Here is a 22,593-nt window from a genome sequence, read left to right as displayed (position 1 = left end):
TCACGGGGCCTCCTAGTGACAGAGAACTGTCATTCTGATGAGTTGTATCGTGAGCTGATTAATCACAAAGAAGCCAAGTTCCCAGGTAGATGGGCAGTTTGTGATCAAGTCCACAGTGGCTGTGATGGAGGTGTTAGCACCAGACAAAGGAAAATCATCTCAGTGTTGGTTCATCTTGGAAATTCGATCAGGTTACTGATATAGTATAAGATATTGAAAAAAAAATTGAAGGGTTCTGTAGGACATTTCCAATTGTTCTCTCTGTCTGGTGAGGAAATAACAAATATAACAAACACTACCCAATGAATTGTTTTTACCTGTGGGATAACTGCAGTTTGACACTAGAGAGGAATTACTGTCACTAAAAGCCAGACATGGCTCCTACAAGAGATGAGGACTTGTGTGAGAGACTGGTTTTATCAATGAAAAGAGCGTGTGTTAATATTTGAAAAGTTATGTGGTCTTACTAAAGAGGGAATGCCAGCCATGGATGGCTCAAAAGAGGGTTAATTGTATTTGCTAAGAAAGAACTGAGTAATCTTGGTCTTGATGGAAGTTGATTTAATTTATGCCACTGCTCTGTGCACAGTCATTGTGGTTCAACACCGGGATGGCAACAGGAGTGTCATGCACATGTTTTGTCAAAAGCAGAGGGTCTGAAAGCTGCCAATTTAAGGAGTTATTGGGTGACCTTGATTCTGAGCTTTATGATTTTGTTTGTCACCATGAAGTATGGTGGCTGAGTCAATGGGACATGCTCGTGAGCTTTCACCAACTGCAGGATGAAGTCAAGCAGTTCACAGACATGAAGTGAAAACAAAACTGTCAGGGAACTCAACGGCAGTAAGTGGCGGTGTGATTGAGCATTGGCAGCAGATGTGACAAGCACCTCTCAGAGGCAAATGACAACCAGCAGAGCCCCGCCCAGCTTTTCAGCTCTCAGCTTTCAAATGTGAAATCATTTGAAGCTAAGTTAAAGCTGTACAAAGTACCACTCAGAAAGAGTAACGTGGCACATTTCTCCATTCTGGAAGAATAAAAGCCTTCTAAGGCACATAAATATGCTAGTGAGTGTCTGAAACTAATGGAGGCACTTAATGAAAGATCTAAGGATGTGGAAAGTACACAAATGGATCTGTACCCCTTTGCTGTATTATTTGAGGTGGAAACCAGCTGAGGTGCCTGCTAACCTAGAACACAAAATCATCCAGCTGTGAAGTCACGATGAGCTGAAAGCTAGCTCCAACTGCCTCCCACTGCTTGAGTTCTATAAATATTACATAAGCAGTGGTAAACTTTGAGGAGACATGTATCGAAATATACATCTGTGTATGGGACAACTTAACTGCTTCAAGCTGTGCTTTTCAAAATGTACCATTACAAAAAGTCAAATTGTGCTCTAGACTGACAAACTTGGAAAAGCAGTTGTAAGTAGCAATACCACTAGTCATACCTCACCAAGGAGCAGTTCCAGCCTCACATTAGGGGTGAATAATTAAGTCTTTGACAAAATATAGCAGGCTAATTTTTTTGAGCTTTAAATTGGACTTTAATTTTCAATAACTATAACTTACTAGTTAATTGAACCATATGTAGAACATTTAAAAGACTCACTATGAAGTGTGTCAAATCAATGACAGAATGCATAGAAATGCAGAAAAAAGTGTTAGGAAAGGTGTAAGGTGACTAACTGTGGAAAAATGATAAATGTTAATTATAGTAACAAAATGGTACTAAATGCAAATGAATGTTAAATTAACATGGGATAAAAGAGAACAGCTTAAATAAACTGAATTCACATATTACAATAGCCGAGTTATGATAGAATGAACCAAAAACACAAACAGTTCTGAAAATTCTCTTTCCAGCCTATTTCCAATAGAAATATTCAGGCCTTTTTTTCCCCCTGTACATAGTTTGATGCGTTGTCTATACCATATATAGTAGAAAAATAAATTCTTTAGCAACCTAGAAACAGTTTATAAAACTCTCAAAGTTTTAATTTTCTTTGCCAGACATGCCAATGTTAAACTGACAGCTATAAATTAAAGCTTTATAGACAATAGGCATAAGTAATATAGAACAAGTTAAGAATACTACATTTACCGGATTAAAAAAAATTACTGTACTTTCTTAATTCCTGCTTTGCAATAGGAACAATAGGGACTTTGTTTTCTTAGAAAAGATAATATAACATGTAAGAGTATTACACAAATAAGATCATTTATAATATACACGTATTTCAACAGCATGCAGGCTAATTTTTAAGTTGATTACTTTGTACGGCCTATGAATACCATTTATATAAATACTCAAAAGGCCCTTGGCAGAAAAAAAGGTTCTATACCCCTGTGATAAAGTTGTTACCTAAACTATATAAAGAACTTCTACAGTTACAGCAAAAGACAGAACCTGTTACAAAGATATAAAACGGACATTTCCCCTAAAGAAGATATACAAATGAGCAAAAGCACAGGAAAAAGATGCCAACCTTCAGTAAACATCATGAAAAATGCAAATCAGAGCCACAGGGAGCCAGGTGCTGGTAGCTAATGCCTGTAATCCCAGCTACTTAGAAGGCTGAGATCTGAGGATCCAAGCCAGCTCAGGCAGAAAAAGCCCAAGAGACTTTTAGCTCCAATTAACCACAAAAAAAGCCAGAAGGGAGAACTGGCGAGGAGGGAAGGTGGGAGACAAATGAGAGAGGAGGTAACAAGTTTGGCAAGAAATGTACTCACTACCTTACGTATGTAACTGTAACCCCTCTATCTATCACCTTGACAATAGTTTTTTGTTTTTTTTTTAAGTCAGAAGTGGAGCTCAAGTGGTAGAACACTAACCATGAGCAAAATTGCTTAGGCCCTATGTTCAAACCCAGGAGACACACACACACACACACACACACACACACAGTCACACTCACACACACGGAGATAGAGAAGCTCATCCATTAGCTACTATAGGATGATGACTGTCAAAATGCACAAACAAAACACAAAAACCTGCCTCCAATAACAGTGTTGGTGAAGATAAATGAGTCCAACTGTTCTGTTGCTAAGAATGTAGAATGGTATAGCTATTGTGGAAGGTTCCTCTTAGCTTTTTCCCTCCAGGCTGGTGCTCTAGTACTTGAGCTGTACCTCCACTTTCAGCGTGCACGTGTGTGTGTGTGTGTGTGTGTGTGTGTGTGTGTGATTATGGAGATAAGAGTCTCACAAACTTTCCTGCCCAGACTAGCTTTAAACTGAGATCCTCAGATCTCAGCCTCCTGAGTAGCTAGGATTATTTTAGTGCCCTTAGGAATGCTTCTGGGGGACCTTTTGATTAGTGAAATAAACCAGTCACTGAAGGGCTGGTGTTATGCCCCTCCCATTTATATGAGGGGCCTAGAATAATCAAACTCATAGAGGTAGAGAGTAGAATGACAGCTGCCAGGGCAGAGATAGGGGAGGGTGGGAAGTTGTTTAATGAGTACAGAGCTTCAGTTCAGCAAGATGAAAATAGTCCTGGAGATGAACTATTGTGAGGGTGGCACTATGGCATGAGTGCACTTAATATCATCCAACTGAACAGTGAAAAGTAGTTAACACTGTAAAATGCTGTCATGTACATATAACAGCTAAAACAAACAATTCTCCCCAACATAATTTTGTCAAAAAGAAGTTGATTTATATTGTTGGCTGGGTATTGTGGTACACACCTGTAATAACAGCCTCCATGGGCTGAGGTAAGAGGACTGAGCATGTGAGTCTAATCTAGGCTATTTAGAAGACCCAGTCTCTTTAAACAACAAACAACCACAACAAATCCTGAGTTGACGTACATCAAAACTGGTGATTAGCACTTTGGAAGTGGGTTGCTTTGTAGAAGAAAGCTCTTTAGAGTTCCTAGGGGAGAACCCCCTAAAGGCTGATATGATCACCATTGTCACACAATCTGTCTCCCTGCTTACCCCTACCATGCCTGAGAAGTTTTGCTTTGACCTTGTCTGCAAGGGGCAAATGGAGGGGAAGGTGAGCGATGGAGACTCCATCTAAAAAGCTGAAGAGAACAGAGGCAGAGGGAGGTGGAACTCCAGGGCCACACAGTCCAATTCACTGTGACAATGTTGGAGGCAGAAGCAGGAGATGGCACTCTTCAAATAGCAGTCCTATCAGCAGCTGTCACTCACAGCAAAGTGTCACCAGCCACATGACTATCATCAAAACAGTACACCCTTGGGCTTCATCCATCACCTTGGTATCATTGATATATTTTTAAAAGACTGCTTTAAAAACTATCCCATGAATTGGGAGCTGGTATCTCATGCCTGTCATGCTAGCTACTCAGAAGGCTGAGATCTGAGGATCAAGGCTGGAAGTGACCCTGGGCGGAAAACTCCGTGAGACTCCAGCAAAAAGCCAGATGTGGAGGTGTGGCTCAAGTGTTAGCATACCAGACTTGAGTGGAAAATTCAAGTGAGAGCATGAGGCCCTGAGTTCAAGCTCCAGTGCCAGTATGAAACAAAAAAACAAAACAAAAGAAAAACTCACAAAGCTACCAAACATCCCAGAAGAGGATGCACATGAAAACATCAAACTGGCTTAGAGAGACAACTCTAAAAACAGGAGTTTCTTGTGGGCTCTGGAGTCACACATTGCTTAACACTGTCCCCAATCATTGTGAAGTTACAGGCATTATGCAGTGTGAAGCTGTAAGTCAATGCCTACAGATGGGGTGGGTGTTCCTTCCTGCTGTTCCGTGTGAGTGGCTCTGACTCACCTCCTCCTAGGACAGGCTGGGGCTGGGGAGGGTGGGATGGTGGGGATGGAGTGGCTGTATCTGAGGTTCTTCTTACCCCCCCCCCCACCCTTATGTGAAGGTATCCCTATCCCTCTTGGGGTAATTCTCTGTACATGTTAGTCAGTGTGGCTCAGGTGGGATACCACCCTTCTCATCCCTAGTCCTCTAGGCTGCCTCTCCTCCCACCCTCCTCCATTTCCTCCTGGCCACAGAGAAAGGTTTAGAGATGGATGAGACCTAATCCAGGACAATGAAACACAGCCCTGGGGTGTGAGATTCTTCTGTGGGGTCATGTAGGGCAAAAGCTGGAAACAGGAAAAAGAAAACCATTGATGAGATGGAAACAGTAAGACCTTTGATGAACAAATTTGAATACCAAGATCTAACCATGTTACAACTACTCTTGTGTATTTTAATTAAATATTCTTTTCCAGCCTCTCTCTGTCTATGTCTCTCTGGTGAGTTTGAGTTGAGTGTCTTCCATGTGTAATAGAAAGATTTGATTAATGTAACTAGGAAAGGGCCAGACTTTGAATTTATCTTCACTTCAATAATGCACCCCGATTTTCTTCTGGAACAATCCCTCCCAGTAACAGAAACTCACCTTGCGTTGGAACTCTTCGCCTTGCTTCACTTCCCGAGGGTAGCCGTTGATCAGGAAGCCCTGAGTGTTGCTGAGGCTGGCCACCATGGCCTCCTTCAGGAGCTCCAGAATGATGCCCTGAAGCAGAGGGATGACAGTGGTCAGCGCCCCAGCCACACAGTGCCAGTCCCTACCCAGCATCACCAGGATGGACTACCAGCCATCCACTAGGGAGGGAAGAGACAGGTTCAGACAAATTGATAGGAGACAGCAGCCCTCCGTAGTTAATTCTCCATCTCTTTTCCCTCCCCCATCACACTGGAAAAATTACGAAATTGGTGGGTCACTCACTGTGTGTGTGTGTGTGTGTGTGTGTGTGTGTGTGTGTGTGTGTGTGTAGGTCCTGGCTTCCGGTGTGACTGCTCAGATTTTTCTTAGTCCTCACTGGTTTGCTAGAGGGGTTGTATGACTTATATTATGTTAGATTATAAGCAATATAACAGTCTTGTTTCAGAGAACAGCACTCCATAAACTAGGCACCATGGCAGTTTAAAACTAGACAAAATATAAAATATATTCCACTGTTAATTTTCTTCCAGCCAATATTTTATAAAACTTGACATCCACTGAGTTGAAACTTTTCAATAGATATGAAGTATTTTCTAGTCACATTGCTTTCTATACTAAAGTTTTTGATTTAGGGGTGGGAGGATGTGGCTAAAGTGGTAAAGTGTTGGCCTAGCAGTTATAAGTACCTGAGTTCTAATACCATTATTGCCCAAATATATGGGCTTATGGAAAATAAGGAGAAGAGAATGTAGAGGTTTGGGAATGGCTGTGGGAATCTCCAGTCAGATAATTGTTCTGAGGAAATGGAGGAATTCCCTGTCCTTTGACTTTTGACAGGAGCTTGAGGAATAATGCCAAATCTTTTCTAGATAATTGTAAGCTATCTTCTTCATGAAGCTCATAGTTTGATGAAGGAGACAACTAATATACAAATAACTAAAATATTTAGTGAGGGACAACTGACAAGCACAAAATTAAAGCAAGACAAAGACAGAAAAAAAATACTGGAGGTGCTGTTGTACATAAGGCAGCCAGGGCAGGCCTCCTCAAGAAGCTGTCGCATTTGGAAGTGGTAGGGTGTCAGCTTTGAATGAAAAAGCTAAGGGACAGCACCAGTGGTGGCACAAAAAAAATCCCCCTAAAACAAAAAAATTGTAGCTTTGACATTAAAGAATGATTTAGATGAAGACATGAACAAACTGTGTGACCATATAAAGAAATAGCACTCAGGACAAGGATATTGCCAGTATAAAGGCCCAGAGGCAGGAACAGCCTGACTTGTGAGAGGAGTGATGAGGAGTATGTGAATGGAGTCTGCATGGTGAGCATGATGGGGAATAACCGGGAGAGGTAGCTGGAGGCCACATCCATGGTCAGGACTCTGCATTTCATATAAGTGTCATGGGAAGTGGCTGGACATTTCTGAATAAGAAATATATTTGAAACATTCGCTTGCTTGCTGTGACAATAGTAAGACTGAGAAGCTGGGCATGGGTGGCTCATCCTTGTAATTCTAGCTACTCAGGGGGCTGAGATCTGAGGATCTCAGTTGAACAGGAAAGTCCATGAGACTCTCATTTTCAGTTAACCACCAAGAAGCCAGGAGTGGATCTATCACTAGAATAAGTGGTAGATTGTCAGCCTTGAGTAGGAGGAAGAAGAGGAGGAGGAGGAGGAGGAGGAGGAGAAGAAAAAAAGATAGACTTCGGGTGAGGGTGGGAGGCAGAGGCACTGCCATGACTGTTTTCCTTTCACCAAGATGTTTCTAGTTGAGACAGCCTGTAGCGTTTTCCCGCAGAGACTGCATAGTACAAGCCCTAATTGCAGAACCTGGCTTGGGACCTTGCTTGACAAGGATGAATCTCTATCTATCTATCTATCTATCTATCTATCTATCTATCTATCAATCATCTATTTTCTTGGATGTGGGGCTCGAATTCCAGACCTGGGGGCTGTCCCTGAGCTTTTTTTCTCAAGTGGAGCCACTTTCAGTTTCTTGGTGGTTAATCGGAGATAGGAGTCTGTCTCATGGACCTTTTTGACCAGTCTGGCTTTGAACCACAATCTGCCTTGTGTAGGATGAATATTTTTGAATACACATAGCAGACATGAACGACGATTTGAAAAGGGAAAAGAGGGTATTAGCAAAGGGATGCTCTTAAATGACAGAAACAAAATGCCAAATGTTATCATTACCTTAGGCTCTCTGCAGAACTAGATCAAAAGGTTATTTTCTGTTCCCTGAATATTTCTAATTCTAGGCTGTGTCCTTTCACATTGACCTCTGTTTTGAAGATTTTTGAACTGTCAAGTGAAGGACTGACTTTGAGGAAACGAAGGCTAGGACGTTTAAAGGGCTGGCCAGTGAACCTGGGCCTTGGGTTCAACGTCTGCTGCAGACCTGCTCGTTTCTGGATGTCACATAGGAGAGAAATAAAATCCACTTCTAGACCCTGTCGGTAATTCTGCAGGGGAAGGCAGCTGCTGTTTACCAAGCAGGCGAGGGTGTGGTTTCCAGGGGAGGAGGGGCGTGGTTTCCTGGGACGGATGGGCGTGGCTTACCGTGGGTACCAGCTCTCCACGTTCCACGATATCTCGGATCAGTTTGCTTCTTTCAGATTCGGAGGCCAGTTCTTTACGCAGGAGCTCACCGGTGGAGAGATGAGTAAATCCGTATTTTTCCACCAGCTTCTCACACTGTGTGCCTTTGCCAGAGCCAGGGCCACCTTGAAAAGGAGACGTGTCAGGCATGCATGCATTCCATCCGGTGCCGTGTGTGTGTGTGTGTGTGTGTGTGTGTGTGTGTGTGTGCAGGTACTAGGGCTTGAACTCAGGTCTTCACACTCTCCTTGGACTTTTTTTTTTGCTCAAGGCTGGCTCTTGAGCCACAGTTCTACTTTCAGCTTTTTGTTAATTCTCCTGGCTGGCTTGCAGCTGCGATCCTTTGATCTCAGCCTCCTGAGTAGCTAGGGTTACAGGCGTGAGCCACAGGCTTGGTGCTTCCTTTTTGCCTGTGGTCATCTTGGTGAGCAAGTCTGAATGCTTCTGCTTAGGAGTGTGTTGAGGGTTAGGACATGGCATGAGCTGCTCAGGGGAGCATGAACGCATGTGGAAAGCAGGCACAGCCCCGAGCTTAAAAAGCTATCTCCCGAAGGAGAGGGGGACTGGCATTAGGGACAAAAGCAGGCAGTGGTTCAGCAGTTGTAAGTGGTTTTCTAGGTTGGGGATCTGCCTGCTGAAGGGGCATAAAGGAGTGGCTTAAGATTCCAATAGCCATGCGAACCAGAGAAGTTTCTTGGGGGAATTGAACCTGCTCAGGTGCCATCATACTTAGTGAAGGCTTAATAAATGTTAGCTGTTAGTGAAAGTAGAAAGTTTTTATTTTCAAACAAGCACAAACTTACAGTACAGTTCTGAATAAAGTACAAAGACCCCGAAACATAGGAGAGTAAGTGTGGATGGGGCTGGTTGTCCTATTCCTCTAGAATGGTGTTGTGTCATAGCCTACACACAGGGACTAACACAGCCACCCACACAACTGTCCCCAGACCCATTCAACTTCCTGCTAGTCGTCCCAGTTGCTTCAAGTATGTTCTGTGAAGTGATGAGCTGAGCTGGGAACTACAGGTAGACTTTGGTTGTCATGCTCTTCTGGTTTCCACAGTGTGGAAGATTACAAGGAGATATTTTGCTAAAGGATTCTTTCTTCCTTCTCCCCCTTTCTCTCTCTCTCTCTCTCTCTCTCACACACACGTGTATATATACATATGTGTGTGTAAATGTACACACAATAGATATATATCAGCTATTTTATTAATTCTGAATATCTATCATATCCCCTTGATGAACATGTCATTGTTGACTATTTCCATTGCCCTCAAATTCAACTAGTCCTAAATTGTAATGTATTTAATAAAAACATTAATAGGTAACCTTTACCAAATACTTACTTCGTTGGACAAGTACTGTCCTAAGCATTACATGTCTATAAATTTAAAATAAACTTCAAGTGCCCATTTTACAGATGTGGAAGTGGAGGTACAGAGAAGTTAACTCCATTGCCTTAGTTTGCATGGCCAATTAGGAACAAGTCTAGGATTTAAAGCTGGACTCTGGCTGTCAGAAGTGTTTCCTTCTCATTTCTCTGCTGGTGCCAGACTCACCTGCCAGTTTGCCGCCTCATGCTCTCTGCCTGGTCTATGGTGGTCATTCTACCTCTGCATTTGGGGATGGGGGAGGCTCTGGAGTCTAGCAGACCAGCTATTTGAATGATTTGCCTTAAAACGATATCACTCTCAGCTTCCCAGCATTCAGTGGTTCTCCTCACCCACAGAATAAAACCTGTCTTCCTGCAGGGTGATGGTGGTTCACGCCTGTAATCCTAGCTACTCAGAAGGCTGAGTTCTGAGGATTATGGTTCAAAGCCAGCCAGGGCAGGAAAGTCCATGAGATTCTTATCTCCAATAAAGTGCTAAAAAAGCTGGAAGTGGCATTGTGGTGTAAGGGCTAACCTGAGAACCTTAATGAATAAATATGTTTTAGTGTTAAAATTATAACAGCTTCTAAACCCTGTGATGACTCCATGTTAGAGGGCTGCACCCCCACCCATGAGACTAGTTTCTTGTAGTCTGACATTTAAAAATATAGGGAGCCCTTGTTTCCCTCTGTACCTAGGTAGCAACCATGGTAACGGACAGTAAAAAAATGATCATAGTCATAGACTATAGAAATAACCATAATAGTAGTAAAATGCCATGGTAACTGTTGGGTTGGTTTACTTATGATTAAGTACTGGATTGTTTTGCCTGCTCAAGCTTGCTTAGTGGTAATGGGAAAACATGGTGGCAATTGTTAAAATAAAGTTGGTACTAGGTTAGCCTGACCGTAGAATTCTGCTTCTGTAAATGGCTTGCTTAACCCATTTGTGACTTGCTCTACCCCCTGCATTAGCCCCCTACATCAGTGCTACGTGACCACCTGCTGTCAGTTCCTGATACCAAGGCCAGTTACGCTTATCAAAGCCAAAATAGATAAGTGAAAGGGTAGATAGCCAATAGAAATAGGACAGGATTTGCTTGCTAAATGCCATCCAATCAAGTATCTGCCAAGTTGGAAATACCCTGCCCCTGTTGTAATCACAATAAAAACTCTGCCTATCTGAAGGTCGGGCCTCTCAATCCAGATCTGCTGCAGCGGTGATGGTTGAGAGTCCAGGCTCGAGCTTGCAATAAAGACTCTCGTGCGTTTGCATCAGTGTCAGCTCCTTGGTGGTCCTTGGGGACTGGAAATCTAGGCATAATAGTTGCTCAAGTGGTAGAGCGCTAGACATGAGGAAAAAGTCTCAGGGCCAATGCTCAGACCCTGAGTTCAAGCCACAAGACTGGTGCAGTAAATAAATGAAGGAAGGAAACAAGGAAGGAAAGAAGCAAGGAAAGACAGACAAGTTGTCTTGGTACCAATCCACAGTTCCACCAGCTAAAACTGAGAGACTGGCACTAATAATTGAAGTGAATGAATACTCACCTCTTCTTACCATTCCCAGGACCACAATATCTATGAAAGACTAACCGAACTCCACCTACTACATATAAAACCGGGGTCTGGAATGCTAAGCCAGCAGACTGCCCATCAGACTGTTGTCTCCAAGCAATTACCAAAACCCCAGAAGTGGAGTTGTGGTTCAAGGAGTAGAGCACTAGCCTTGAGCAAAAAAGCTCAGGGACAGTGTCCTGGTTCTGAGTTCAAGCTCCAGGACTGGCACAAGAAACAAACAACAACAACATTAACAACAAAAATCTCTTTGTCTTTCCAGAGCATTTCAATTTTCCAGAGCCTTGTTTCATTTTTTTTTCCTTTTTCTTTCTTTTTTTGGAGGGGGGCAAGAGGAGTGGTGGTGCTAGGACTTAGGATTGAACTCAGAGGCTGAGGGCTATTCCTTTTTTCATTAAGAGTAATGCTCTTCCACTTGAGCTATATCTCCACTTAAGCTTTTTCTCTGGTTAATTGGAGATAAAGAGTCTCATGGACTTTTCTGCCCAAGATGGGTTTAAATCTTAACCCTCTGCTCAAGATGAGTTTAAATCTCAACCCTCAGTTCTCAGTCTCCTGAGTAGTTAGTATTATAGGCATGAGCCACTGGCCCCCAGTCTCCATCTCCACTTTTCAATCGACATATTAAAGAGTTAAGGTAAACCCCATTTTCAGGCAGCCCCCGTTTTGTTGTCTGTTTAAATTTTGAGTAACCCAGGCCACCAATTATCCTGGCTGGCGGGGCAAGCTTATTAGGGCCCAGCCAGTCAGGAGACTCCGTGCTTAACTCTAACCGCCTGGGAATGCTTAACTCTAACCTCCCCGGAATGCCTTGAGCCCTGAGCCAATCAGATTTGTACCCGTATCCTAATCTTGCTTGAACACCTGATTGCTGTAACTTGGTTTTTTGCCTTTATGGGCTCTGTGGGGTCTCGGTTTGGGGCCTGGCCTCCGCTGTGTTGGTGGGTAGGATGAGGCCCGACCTGCAGCTCGCCTGAATAAAGCCTTGCTTTTGCATTTCGGAATGTCTGGCTCTCGGTGGTCTTCTTGGTGGTCTTCTTGCGACTTGGGCATAACAATGTAATGTTTGTATATCTTCACAGGATACAGAATGATTTTGTACCATGTATTCCATGTGTAATACGATACTACTTTACTGTTAACTATAAGTGTCATGCTGTACATGAGACCTGTAGAACTTATACACCTGGCTGCTGGAAGTTTGAATCTTTGAGCCCAAATCTCCCTATTTCCCCTACCCCCAGACAACCATTTACTATGTTTTTTTTTTTTTTTTGGCCAGTCCTGGGCCTTGGACTCAGGGCCTGAGCACTGTCCCTGGCTTCTTTTTCCTCAAGGCTAGCACTCTGCCACTTGAACCACAGCGCCACTTCTGGCCATTTTCTGTATATGTGGTTCTGGGGAATCGAACCCAGGGCCTCATGTATACAAGGCAAGCACTCTTGCCACTAGGCCATATCCGCAGCCCCATTTACTATGTTTTTATAACTTATCATTATAAAGAATTCTACACAGAAATGAGATCTTGTAGTATTTGTTTTTCTGAGCCTGGCCTATTTTACTTAGCATAATATCATCCCCTGTGTATTGCAAGTAGCAGGGTTTGTTTTACTTTTCAGTCTGGATAATATTTCACTAAATATATATATATGTATATATATATATTCATGCCATACACATTACATATAGTCCATTATACATGATCTACTTTATTCTATTTTTCAAGTTGAATAATATTTCCCTGAATGTATGTATACATCTTACATATATTCCATTATATATGATCCATTCTGTATATATTCCATGTTTGTGTCTATATGTGTATAATTAGCTGTTCTTTGCCCTTCCCTTGTCCATTCATCCTCTTTTCTCATGGTCTAGACCCTCTTCATCTCTTAGGCTAGATCAGGGAGTCACATGCTAGCAGGATCTAGACTCTTCCCACCATCAGCTCTGCCGGGCCAGTGGTGTCAACAGCAACTAGAACACTGTCACCCTCTTTAACACTAGGTTAACTGGTCCCTCAGGAACTTCTCTTGGACTAGAAACTTGCCCTAGAAACTTCTCTTGGGCTCTCAGCACTCAACATAAGCCCCTTGCACATGGTAAGTGCTCCCTCACATCTGACTAATCATTATTTCTCTGTTAAAAGGAAACATTTGAAGTTAAAAGGCATAATGTTTATTTTGTATTGGTAGTTTTAGTTATGTCTCTGACTTCCTGTCATATTTTTATAGCCTGGGAAACATCAATTTCTTTAAAAAAATGGTTATCTGACAAGGTAGCAATTGCTTAGAAATGCTTTGGGAAAACAGGTGGGTTGCCTTGGACTCCAGACTTCTTAGTTTGGATGTCTACCACCAGCTAAGCATCTTTACCCCTACTCTACCCCCAGCACGTAGTGGTGAAGCTGAGTAGACATGCCTGTGCCATTTCCTGCATACCATCTAGGAAGAATGAGATGGAGGATTTAATTAAAATAGTGAGCTAGAGAAATCTGCATTTCAGGATTAAAGGATGATGTAGTGTTAGAAACACTCTTTTGCAGAATTGTAGCCTCCATTTGACTCTTGAGTTGAAGTAGTCACAAATAGCATAAAGAAGACTTAAAATTTCACTTTACTTGCTGCTAAAGATACACTTTACTTATATTATCCCTTCATAGATGTGCATAAACCTTACCATGAAACATATATTCCACTGTAAGCAATTAGCAATAAATAAGCAAATTAACTACAAACTTACAGATTGCATTTTACAGCTTAGTATACATATTTTAGGCCTCAATCCTATCTTCAAATCACTAATATTTTAAATTTGGCAATAGTTACAAAATTACTTTTTTGATGAATATTGTACTTTATTTTTATTTTTTTTAATAGGTATCCAACCAAACTTTTGGCAATAAAGGGAAAGTGACCATAAAAACTCTGATTAGGTTTTATTCAACAAAGCAGTTTTTTCATGAATGCTTAAAGTCAATGTATAGTCAGCTCAGTTTTCAGTATCAAGTTGAGTACCTCATCATAGATATTTATGCCAGAATGACAACAGTAAGGCATTGCAAGATGCTACATCATCTAAGATTAAACCATTGTACTTTATTTTAAAATATTAAAATATAGTTCATTTTTAAAGGCTTTGTCTTATCTCCCAAATTAATCTTTACTTAAAACCTCAACAGTTCTTGAGAAATCATACCAAAGCCTGGTTAATCTTCTCCTTATATGTGGGTTGGCTTCACAAAATTACTTTTTAACTAGAGTAAAATGCTTGTTCATATTTTAGGAATGATGGAGCACCATCTTTTTCTTGTTACTATTTAAATACTATTTTACTATTCATCATTGGGAAACAGTACTCATGCAATGAAACAAGTTGATATCTGTCTTCAAGAATTAATTTAAAAAATTTTTAAAATTTTGGCCTTTGTTCACTTATAAGATAAATTGCTTAATTTTGAGGTGAAATGGTCTTAAGTGTGATGTATAGTGCACCGACAGATAAATAAACATGGTGTGAACAAAGACATTTTATTATAGGGACTATGCTGAAAGTTTTTGAAAGCATGTGAAATCACATGTAAAATTGTGTTATTAGTGACTTCAAGCAGCAGTGCTAAATTTCTTGTACTTGATGAATAAATGTTTTTAGTTACTTCTATTTAAATGTCTAATGTCTGGGCTGGGAATATGGCCTTGTGGTAAAGTGCTCGCCTTGTATCCATTAAGCCCTGGGTTTGATTCCTTAACACCACATATATACAAAAAGCTGAAAGTGGTGCTGTGGCTCAAGTGGCAGAGTGCTAGCCTTGTGCAAAAAGAAGCCAGGGACAGTGCTTAGGCCCTGAGTTCAAGCCCCAGGACTGGCAAAAAAAAAAATGTCTAATGTCATTTTTTTAAACTGTGTTTATAATTTGTACTATTGATGGGGGTATTCTTGGGATGCAAGGGTTATTGTTGATGGGTGATTTGTGCCTATTTTTTGTAGAATCATCTAATGTGACATACCAATTTTTATAATTGATATTTGGATAATTCTGATAACTGTGTATTTGACAACTTATTAAAATGTTTTGTGTTAGAAAAAAAGTTAAAAGGCAAAGCATGATCAAGGCAGTAGTTGGATGGTGAGTATTTATGACTTTATTCAATTTGCTTGCTTTACCTTGCTTCCTATTAAAGACCCTGTTCTCTAGGTAGTTGGAATTTCTCCCTAAAAAGAGAACATTAGTTTAAGTAGAAAGGGCCTCTCCCACTACTTTGCCTTATCGGAAGGCCCAGGAAAGGTCCACATGTTTTATTCTCTGTTCTAGCAGACAGCTGCTCTAAGACTAGTGGGAAGGTTGAGTGCTTAGTGGCCTTTCCGCCCTCACCCCCCCATTTTCATGGATGGGCAAGCCTACTAGGAAAATAGCAATTACAGAGGTTTGCAAAGATGATGCAGACCACTTAGGCAAGCAACCCATTGCCAGCTAATGCTGCATTTGTTCCAAGCACCCTGACTCTTGCCTCTCTACACAATAGGAAGGGAGACTGTGGGGCCAGAGGAGGCTGCTGGGAAGAAGTACTTCTAGATAAATGACTAAGAGCGGCAAGCAGCTGAGCTTTAGAGGAGGCCACGGGGCTCCATGGCTTGGATTTTCCTGGAAACTCTTTTCCCAGGATGGCTGGTAGCTGGTTCTGTGGAAAAGTTATTTTCAAACCTGGCTCCCAAGGCAACAATGCTGTGTTCCAGTTATTATTATTTTTTTCTTCAGCCTCCTACTAATATGACTATTATAGTTTTTGCTTCTCTCAAATGTTATTTAATACATCTTGACACAAAGGCAATTAAAAAATCTTCAGCTCAAATGAACAACAGCTGTTTGCTAAACCCCATGGCTGCCGCACTTAGAAGCCTCCGTGGGAGCAACAGCTGCAAATTTTTAGTTTTTTTTTTGTTTATTTTGTTTTTCACCCAAATAATGCAGGCACTGTGGAATTTTAAGTAATCTACACAATGGCTAGATTCTTTCATTGCTTTCAAACTGGGGAACAAAGTGATCTTACTACTGCAAAGATAGCACAAAAACTACTAGTGGGAGCATGTATTTTCATGGCCTGTCACTTGTCTTCAAGGTCTTATGACTTTATTCTTTGTGTGCCAGAACTGGGGATTAACTTAGAGTCTGGGTGCTGCCCATTAGTTATGTTGTTTTGTTTTGTTTTGGTACCAGTTTTGGGAATCAAACTCAGAGCTTGGGTGCTATCCTTGAGCTTTTTTGCTTAATGCTAGCACTCGGCTAACTCAAACTATAGCTCCACTTCCAGCTTTTTGGTGTTTAATTGGACATAAGAGTCTCATAGACTTTCTTGTCCGTGTCTGGCTTTGAACCATTATTGTCAGATTTCAGCCTCCTGAGTAATGAGGATTAGGTTTGAAACTGGCTATCCGTTAGCCTTATGCTCAAGGCTGATGCTCTACCATTTGCATCATATCTCTACTCCTGGCTTTTTTGTAGTTAATTGGAAATCAGAGTTTCACAGGCTTTCAGCCCAGGCTGGCTTCAAACCATGATTCTCAGATCTAAGCCTCCTGAGTATCTAGGATTACACATATGAGCCACTGAGGCCTGGCCAACTTGACTTTTAAACTAAAACAAAACAACACCCCAAACGAAAAACCAGCAATGAAATCTCGCTATCTGTCCAGGATAATTTGTTGCATGGAAAAAACTTCTTTTGAGAAACTGCATCTCTCTCAGGTGAATGGGCTGTGTTCTTCAGTGACAAGCTTGACTGAGTGGCAGATGAGGCCTTGTCACAGTCCCTGCCATTGAGGTGATTTTTAATATCTCCTTAGTCCAATTTCATGCCCCTGTACACACACACACACACACACACACACACACACACACACACACACACACACACACACAAACACACGATTTTCTCTAAGGAAAAACACTAAAGACAACTTCTCTGGCTCCCACTTGCCAACCTCAGAGCTTCCCAGGTCTTGATTCCTATCCCATCCACAATCTTGTGTGGCTTACAGTCTAGTACAGGAAATTCCATTTTGAAGATGTCTGTCAGTATTTCATAAAAGAGAAGCAGAAAAGTTTCTCTAAATCTCAAAGGAGATTTAAAAGTTCTAAGCTATGAGCTGGTAGCTCCTTCCTTTAATCCTAGCTACCCAGGAGGCTGAGATCTGAGGATCATGGTTCAAAACCAGATGAGGCAGAAAAGTCAAGGAGACTTTTCTCCAATTAACCACCAAAAGTAGAGCTGTGGCTTATATGGTAGAGCACCAGTCTTGAGTGGAAAAAGCTGAGGGATAGTGCTTGGGATAGTTCAAGCCCTAGTATCACCACAAAAAATTAAAATAAAAAAGTATTTCATGTAAGACCAAAGGTGCTATAATGAACAGTGGCAATGCTATGCACCTCTTTTCCACTGTGCAGACTCTTCTTTCTTCTCTGGTCCACAAGGGCTAACAGCCAATTTGGTCCCTAGCCATGACTTAAGATGTACAGACTATGTGCATGTTTTTATGATATATCAGTTTATGTCTATGCATTTTATATGTATATTTGATAGCAAATATCTGTCTGTTTATCTATCTATCTATTATCTATCTACCATATGTCTGTCTATATATCTGGCTTATTTGTTCTAGTAAAAACACTAAAGATAATTTCTCTGGAACCGCTTTGCCAACCTTCCCAGGCTTTGATTCCTATCCCAGCCAGGCATTAGTTCTTAAAGTTTATCTGGCACCAGTGACTTCCTTCATGAAACCCAATTTCAGAACTTCCTACAGATCTGGCTGAACTGAAAGTTAACTGCTTGAGTTTATTCACCTACTCTGATGACTCCTTCCTTTCCCTTTCTCCTTTTCCTTGACCGTAATTCTCTGCTTGGTCTTTTCCTCTATACAGTCTCATCAAGTTGGTCCATTCCCTTTGGACTCGATTTACTTCTCTTGTCAACTGAACACCACACCCTTTCTGCAACCATTCAGTGCTTTAAAGTCTGTCATAAAAAACACCAATCTCTCTTTCTGTCCAGCCCATAATTTACCTCATTTGTACATAATCGAGGAAGTCAGAAATCTGAGCCCACTAGATCCTGTCTTCTAACTCCATAACAGCTTTTAAGGCCTCTTGGCAGATATATTTCTCTTTTGCTGATATCAAATGAGCCCATGGATGGAGTCTGGCTATTTCCCCATAGTCCTCAAACAATTCTTATTCTCAATTTCAACATTCTCAATCCTATTACCATTAAGAAGGCAAAAATTGTTTCAAAAGTTTCAGAATGTTTGTTATCTTCTTTCTTTGTTTCCTACCTCCTGTTTTCCTCTTTGGAAGACATTTTTTAATTTTATAATTTACAAAATTAGGTTACATTAGTTATATAAGAGGGGTTTCATTGGCACATTTCCACACATTTACAATGTACTCCAATCCACCATCTCACCCCCTCTATCATTCCCCAAATCCTTTTTCCCATTTTGGGAAGACTTTCTACAATGTATATAGTCTTCGTCTAATTTCTCTGTTTTGGTTTGTTGGGTCACCCTAGCATTTTTTTTTTTTTTTTTTTTTTTTTTTTTGCCAGTCCTAGGCTTTGGACTCAGGGCCTGAGCACTGTCCCTGGCTTCTTTTTGCTCAAGGCTAGCACTCTGCCACTTGAGCCACAGCGCCACTTCTGGCCATTTTCTATATATGTGGTACTGGGGAATCGAATCCAGGGCTTCATGTATATGAGTCAAGCACTCTTGCCACTAGGCCATATTCCCAGCCCTCACCCTAACATTTTGATCACAATATCCAATATCCATTCTAATTTTCAATTCTTAAAGTCTGTCTCTCCTATTAGACTTAGTGGTACATGAGTACAGAGTATGGATCTGTTTTGCTCGCATAGTGGCTGAAATAGCACATAGAAGACACTAATTTATGATGAGTGTTCACTCACATATGTACTCCAAGAACTCGATCCTTTCTTGCCCATATTAAATTGGCTCCATCTCTTTGGCATAAAAACAATCTGAGTGAAAATATTTCAAACATGGTCTGCATCCTCCACTCATCCTAATTTTCCTTTTCCCTCAATAGCCTAGAACTTCCTGTTTCTATTTCTTCTTCATTCATTCACTCTTCCTCTTACAAACCTTCTCCTCCTAACTGACTCCTCCTCTTATATACTCTCACCTATCATCTCCACAATGATTATGTAGGTGCTATCATCTTTCTTCCATTCCTGTATTTTTGACTCCTTAGTAGCATTTTTTTTTTTTTTTTGCCAGTTCTGGGACTTGGAACTCAGGACCTGAGCACTGTCCCTAGCTTCTTTTTGCTCAAGGCTAGCACTCTACCATTTGAGTCACAGTGCCACTTCTGGCTTTTTCTATGTATGTGGTGCTGAGGAATTGAAGCCAGGGCTTCATGTATGTGAGGAAAGCACTCTATCACTAGGCCACATTCCCAGCCCATCCTTAGTATCATTTAACTGACAAACGGACAAACATCTTGAAAGTTCCTCTCAGCCTGGCTCCCAGTTGCACAGCTGTCTCTTCCTTCCTTTGCTAGGCTCACTTCACAGCAAGTCAAAACTGCTTTATTATTATTATTATTATTTTTTGCTGTCTCCAGAACCTTGCACAATGGCACACACTGTTAATTAATCCAACATGGAGGAGCCTTGTGGTTCCTTAAGTGACCACTCTATTCCCTTTCATATAAAGGGAACATGGAACCAAAGATTTTGAGTTCATATTTCCGACATTTTTCTATCTGGTGAGATGACCAATTAGGTCACATTTCAGACATTTTTCTATCTGGCAAGGTGACTAATAATCAGGTTGCTTACTCTCTTTAAGTTTCAATTCAATTAGGAACTGCAAGTATGAAGTGCAGATAAGCTCAGTGCCTATTGTTTGTGAGGAGAGATGAGGAGATGCCCAGGATACTGTTCCTGTATCTGGAATAGTAGCTGTCACAAATGAACCTTCAATAAGCATCACAACTGTTACTTGTAACATGAAACAGCCATCACAGGTAATGCTTAAAAGTTCTTCTATCTGTCACTTTCCCTGATTTTTTTTGCCAGCTGTGGGGCTTGAATTCAGGGCCTGAGCACTGTCTGGCTTCTTTTTGCTCATGGCTAGCACTCTACCACTTGAGCCACAGTATTACTTCTAGCTTTTTTTTGTATATGTGGTGCTGAGGAATTAAACCCAGGGCTTCATGCATGCCAGGCAAGCATTCCCAGCCTCCTGATTTAAAAAAAAATGAAAATTAGATACAGAATTTGTGCATGCATGTACAAATACATGCCTCTCTCTCTCTCTCTCTCTCTCTCTCTCTCTCTCTCTCTGTGTTGGTTCTGGGGCTTGAACTCAGAACCTGGGCACTGTCCCTGAGCTTTATCACTCAAAGATGCCATCCTACCATTTGAGCCACAACTCTACTGGTGGATTTTTGGTGGTTAATCCAAGATAAGAGTCTTATAGACTTTCCTTCCCAGGCTGGCTCCAAACTGTGATCCTCAGAGTTTAGCCTCAGAGTAGCTAGGATTACAGGCATGAGCCATCAGTGTCAGGTGCTGAGGAATTGAACCCAGGACTTCATGCATGCTGTGCAAGCATGCTACCACTAAGCCATGTTCCCTGCCCCAATGATACAGCATTTTTTAAAACATTGCGCTGTATTTCAGCATTTTATAATATGGATAGTCTTCACAGTTACACACTGTGAAGGTTTCAAATCTTTGACAATTCCAACTATCCTATTTCTAGATAATCTTTATATTTGTTTAAAAATCAGTCATATTTCTGCTCCATGAATTATTTCTCTCTAAATGGAAATGGCTCTCAACACTGGGCTCAGGATTTCATGACTGAATAATGCCTTTCAGAGAAAAGCCATTATGCTGTTGCATCATGAACTGACAGTGCCCTGGGCCAGCCTGGGCCATGACCCACTTCAACATTCTGCATCTCGAGTGGGCTGTATTGCCATGCTGAGTTTCAGTATGCTGTTGCTGGGAACTGACTCTCTGATCTACAGAAATTAAGAAAAAAATATTCTTATCCTCCCAGACACTATTTGTTTTAATCCTGAAAGACTCATTTATTTTGGTGAATGTGTTGAACTCTACTCATGGTAGAGTCAGGTGAAGTTTACCGGGGTTATATGGAAGAGCTTTGAAAAGGATTGGGAACTTGTGATAGGAGAGACCATGCCTGCTTTGTTGGTGTGTGCTGTACAGTAGATAGCTGAAAAGTTAGATGAATGAATGAATGGAGAACTATCTGTGCCTCAGGGAGGCAGCCCTGCTGGTGACCAGGAAGGCAATTAGGAAATTTTGGGTCTAGACTCTCTCTGCTTTGAACTTTCTCAATGACACTGGGAGAGTCCCTTTGTCTCCTTGGACCAGCTTCCTTGTCTGTGAATGGGAGAAGCTGGACAATGAGTGGTTTCCCATTTAGGACTGCACTACTGTGCATATATTCTCCAGCTTCTCTTCTATAATACTTTCCTGCTGCTCATTCATTCCCTTGGCTAGAGTCATTGATGTGGCACATGGGACCTCCCTAAAGACTGTGAGATTAAGGCTTACTCCCCAGTTTAGTGTTATTGGGATATATATTAAGAAGCAATGGAAAATTTCAGAAGGAGGGGGGCGGCTAAGACCGAAGTTATGTGCTTGAAAGGAGCTCTTGGATCCCAGTCCATTCCTCTTTCTCTGGTTTGCATCTTAGCCATGGAAGTAAGTAGCTCTGCTCACCTCATGTGAGCCTTGGGGCCCCTGGATAAGCCAGGAAGCAAGTAAGGACTGAAATCTTCCAAGCTGACAGCCAAAATAAACCTTTTCACAATGACAATCTATGGTAACAGAAAACTGACAAAAACATCATCCTTTCTAAATGATGTGCCTCATTCAGGCAGGGGTTTTTACAGCCTGTATGTGGTTAGCTAGCTCTCTTTCCTCTCACTGTAAGATGGCAGGGGGTTGGATCATAGAGCCTCCACCAGCAGGTTTAGCAGAATGAAGCAGGGAGTGAGTATGAAAGAATTTCTGAATCAGTAGATCTTTAAACCTCTGTGGCTGAATGGGACTTCATAGGCTTAAAAAATTCCCTAAGGAAAGGGTACAGATATCTGCATTTTACTTTGAAATGTTAAGTGTTCATGGCAGGGATCTAGGTGGTGAGTATAGAAGTGTTTTATTTGTATGTTTGAGACATTTTTGTTATTAGAAAAAAGATAATCTTTTCAAAACACTCCCTAGGTGATTTAGCTGATTAGCCTGGCTGGGAGCTTCCAGACTAGGTAATGTAGGGCAGGCAATTAGCTTTGGATTCCCTAGTGGTAACTGCAGGGAGGTTGTGTTGATCTTTCTTTTCATATTTACAATGTAATAATGCAGAGATAATGATTCCTATCGTGAATGACTAATTGTTAGGTTAGTTAATAAAAGTCCGTATTGCCTTATTAAAAGCTAGGCCATTCCTCTCAACAGACATTTTGTGTTCTCAGCATTAAGCTGGAGTGAAGGTGGCACCTCTTTAAAATCAGACAGGCCTGATGTTCAGAAATGCACTGCAAGGCCTCTGTC

General features: G+C 41.4%; 1 protein-coding gene across 1 annotated transcript in view; it reads right to left on the bottom strand.

Annotated features, from left to right (window-relative positions):
• The window catches only part of Ak5 (adenylate kinase 5), a 260,488-nt gene that overhangs the window by 21,855 nt on the left and 216,040 nt on the right, over nucleotides 1-22,593 (bottom strand). The window contains exons 11-12 of the mRNA XM_048351624.1: nucleotides 7,997-8,160; nucleotides 5,387-5,503 (exon numbers count right to left, since the gene is read on the bottom strand). Coding sequence (XP_048207581.1) covers nucleotides 5,387-5,503; nucleotides 7,997-8,160 — 281 coding nt within the window. The remainder of the gene's footprint in view (nucleotides 1-5,386; nucleotides 5,504-7,996; nucleotides 8,161-22,593) is intronic.

This window comes from Perognathus longimembris, chromosome 7, assembly GCF_023159225.1.
Source record: "Perognathus longimembris pacificus isolate PPM17 chromosome 7, ASM2315922v1, whole genome shotgun sequence".
Classification (NCBI taxonomy): Eukaryota; Metazoa; Chordata; class Mammalia; order Rodentia; family Heteromyidae; genus Perognathus; species Perognathus longimembris.
This window is presented reverse-complemented; position numbering and strand designations above follow the sequence as displayed.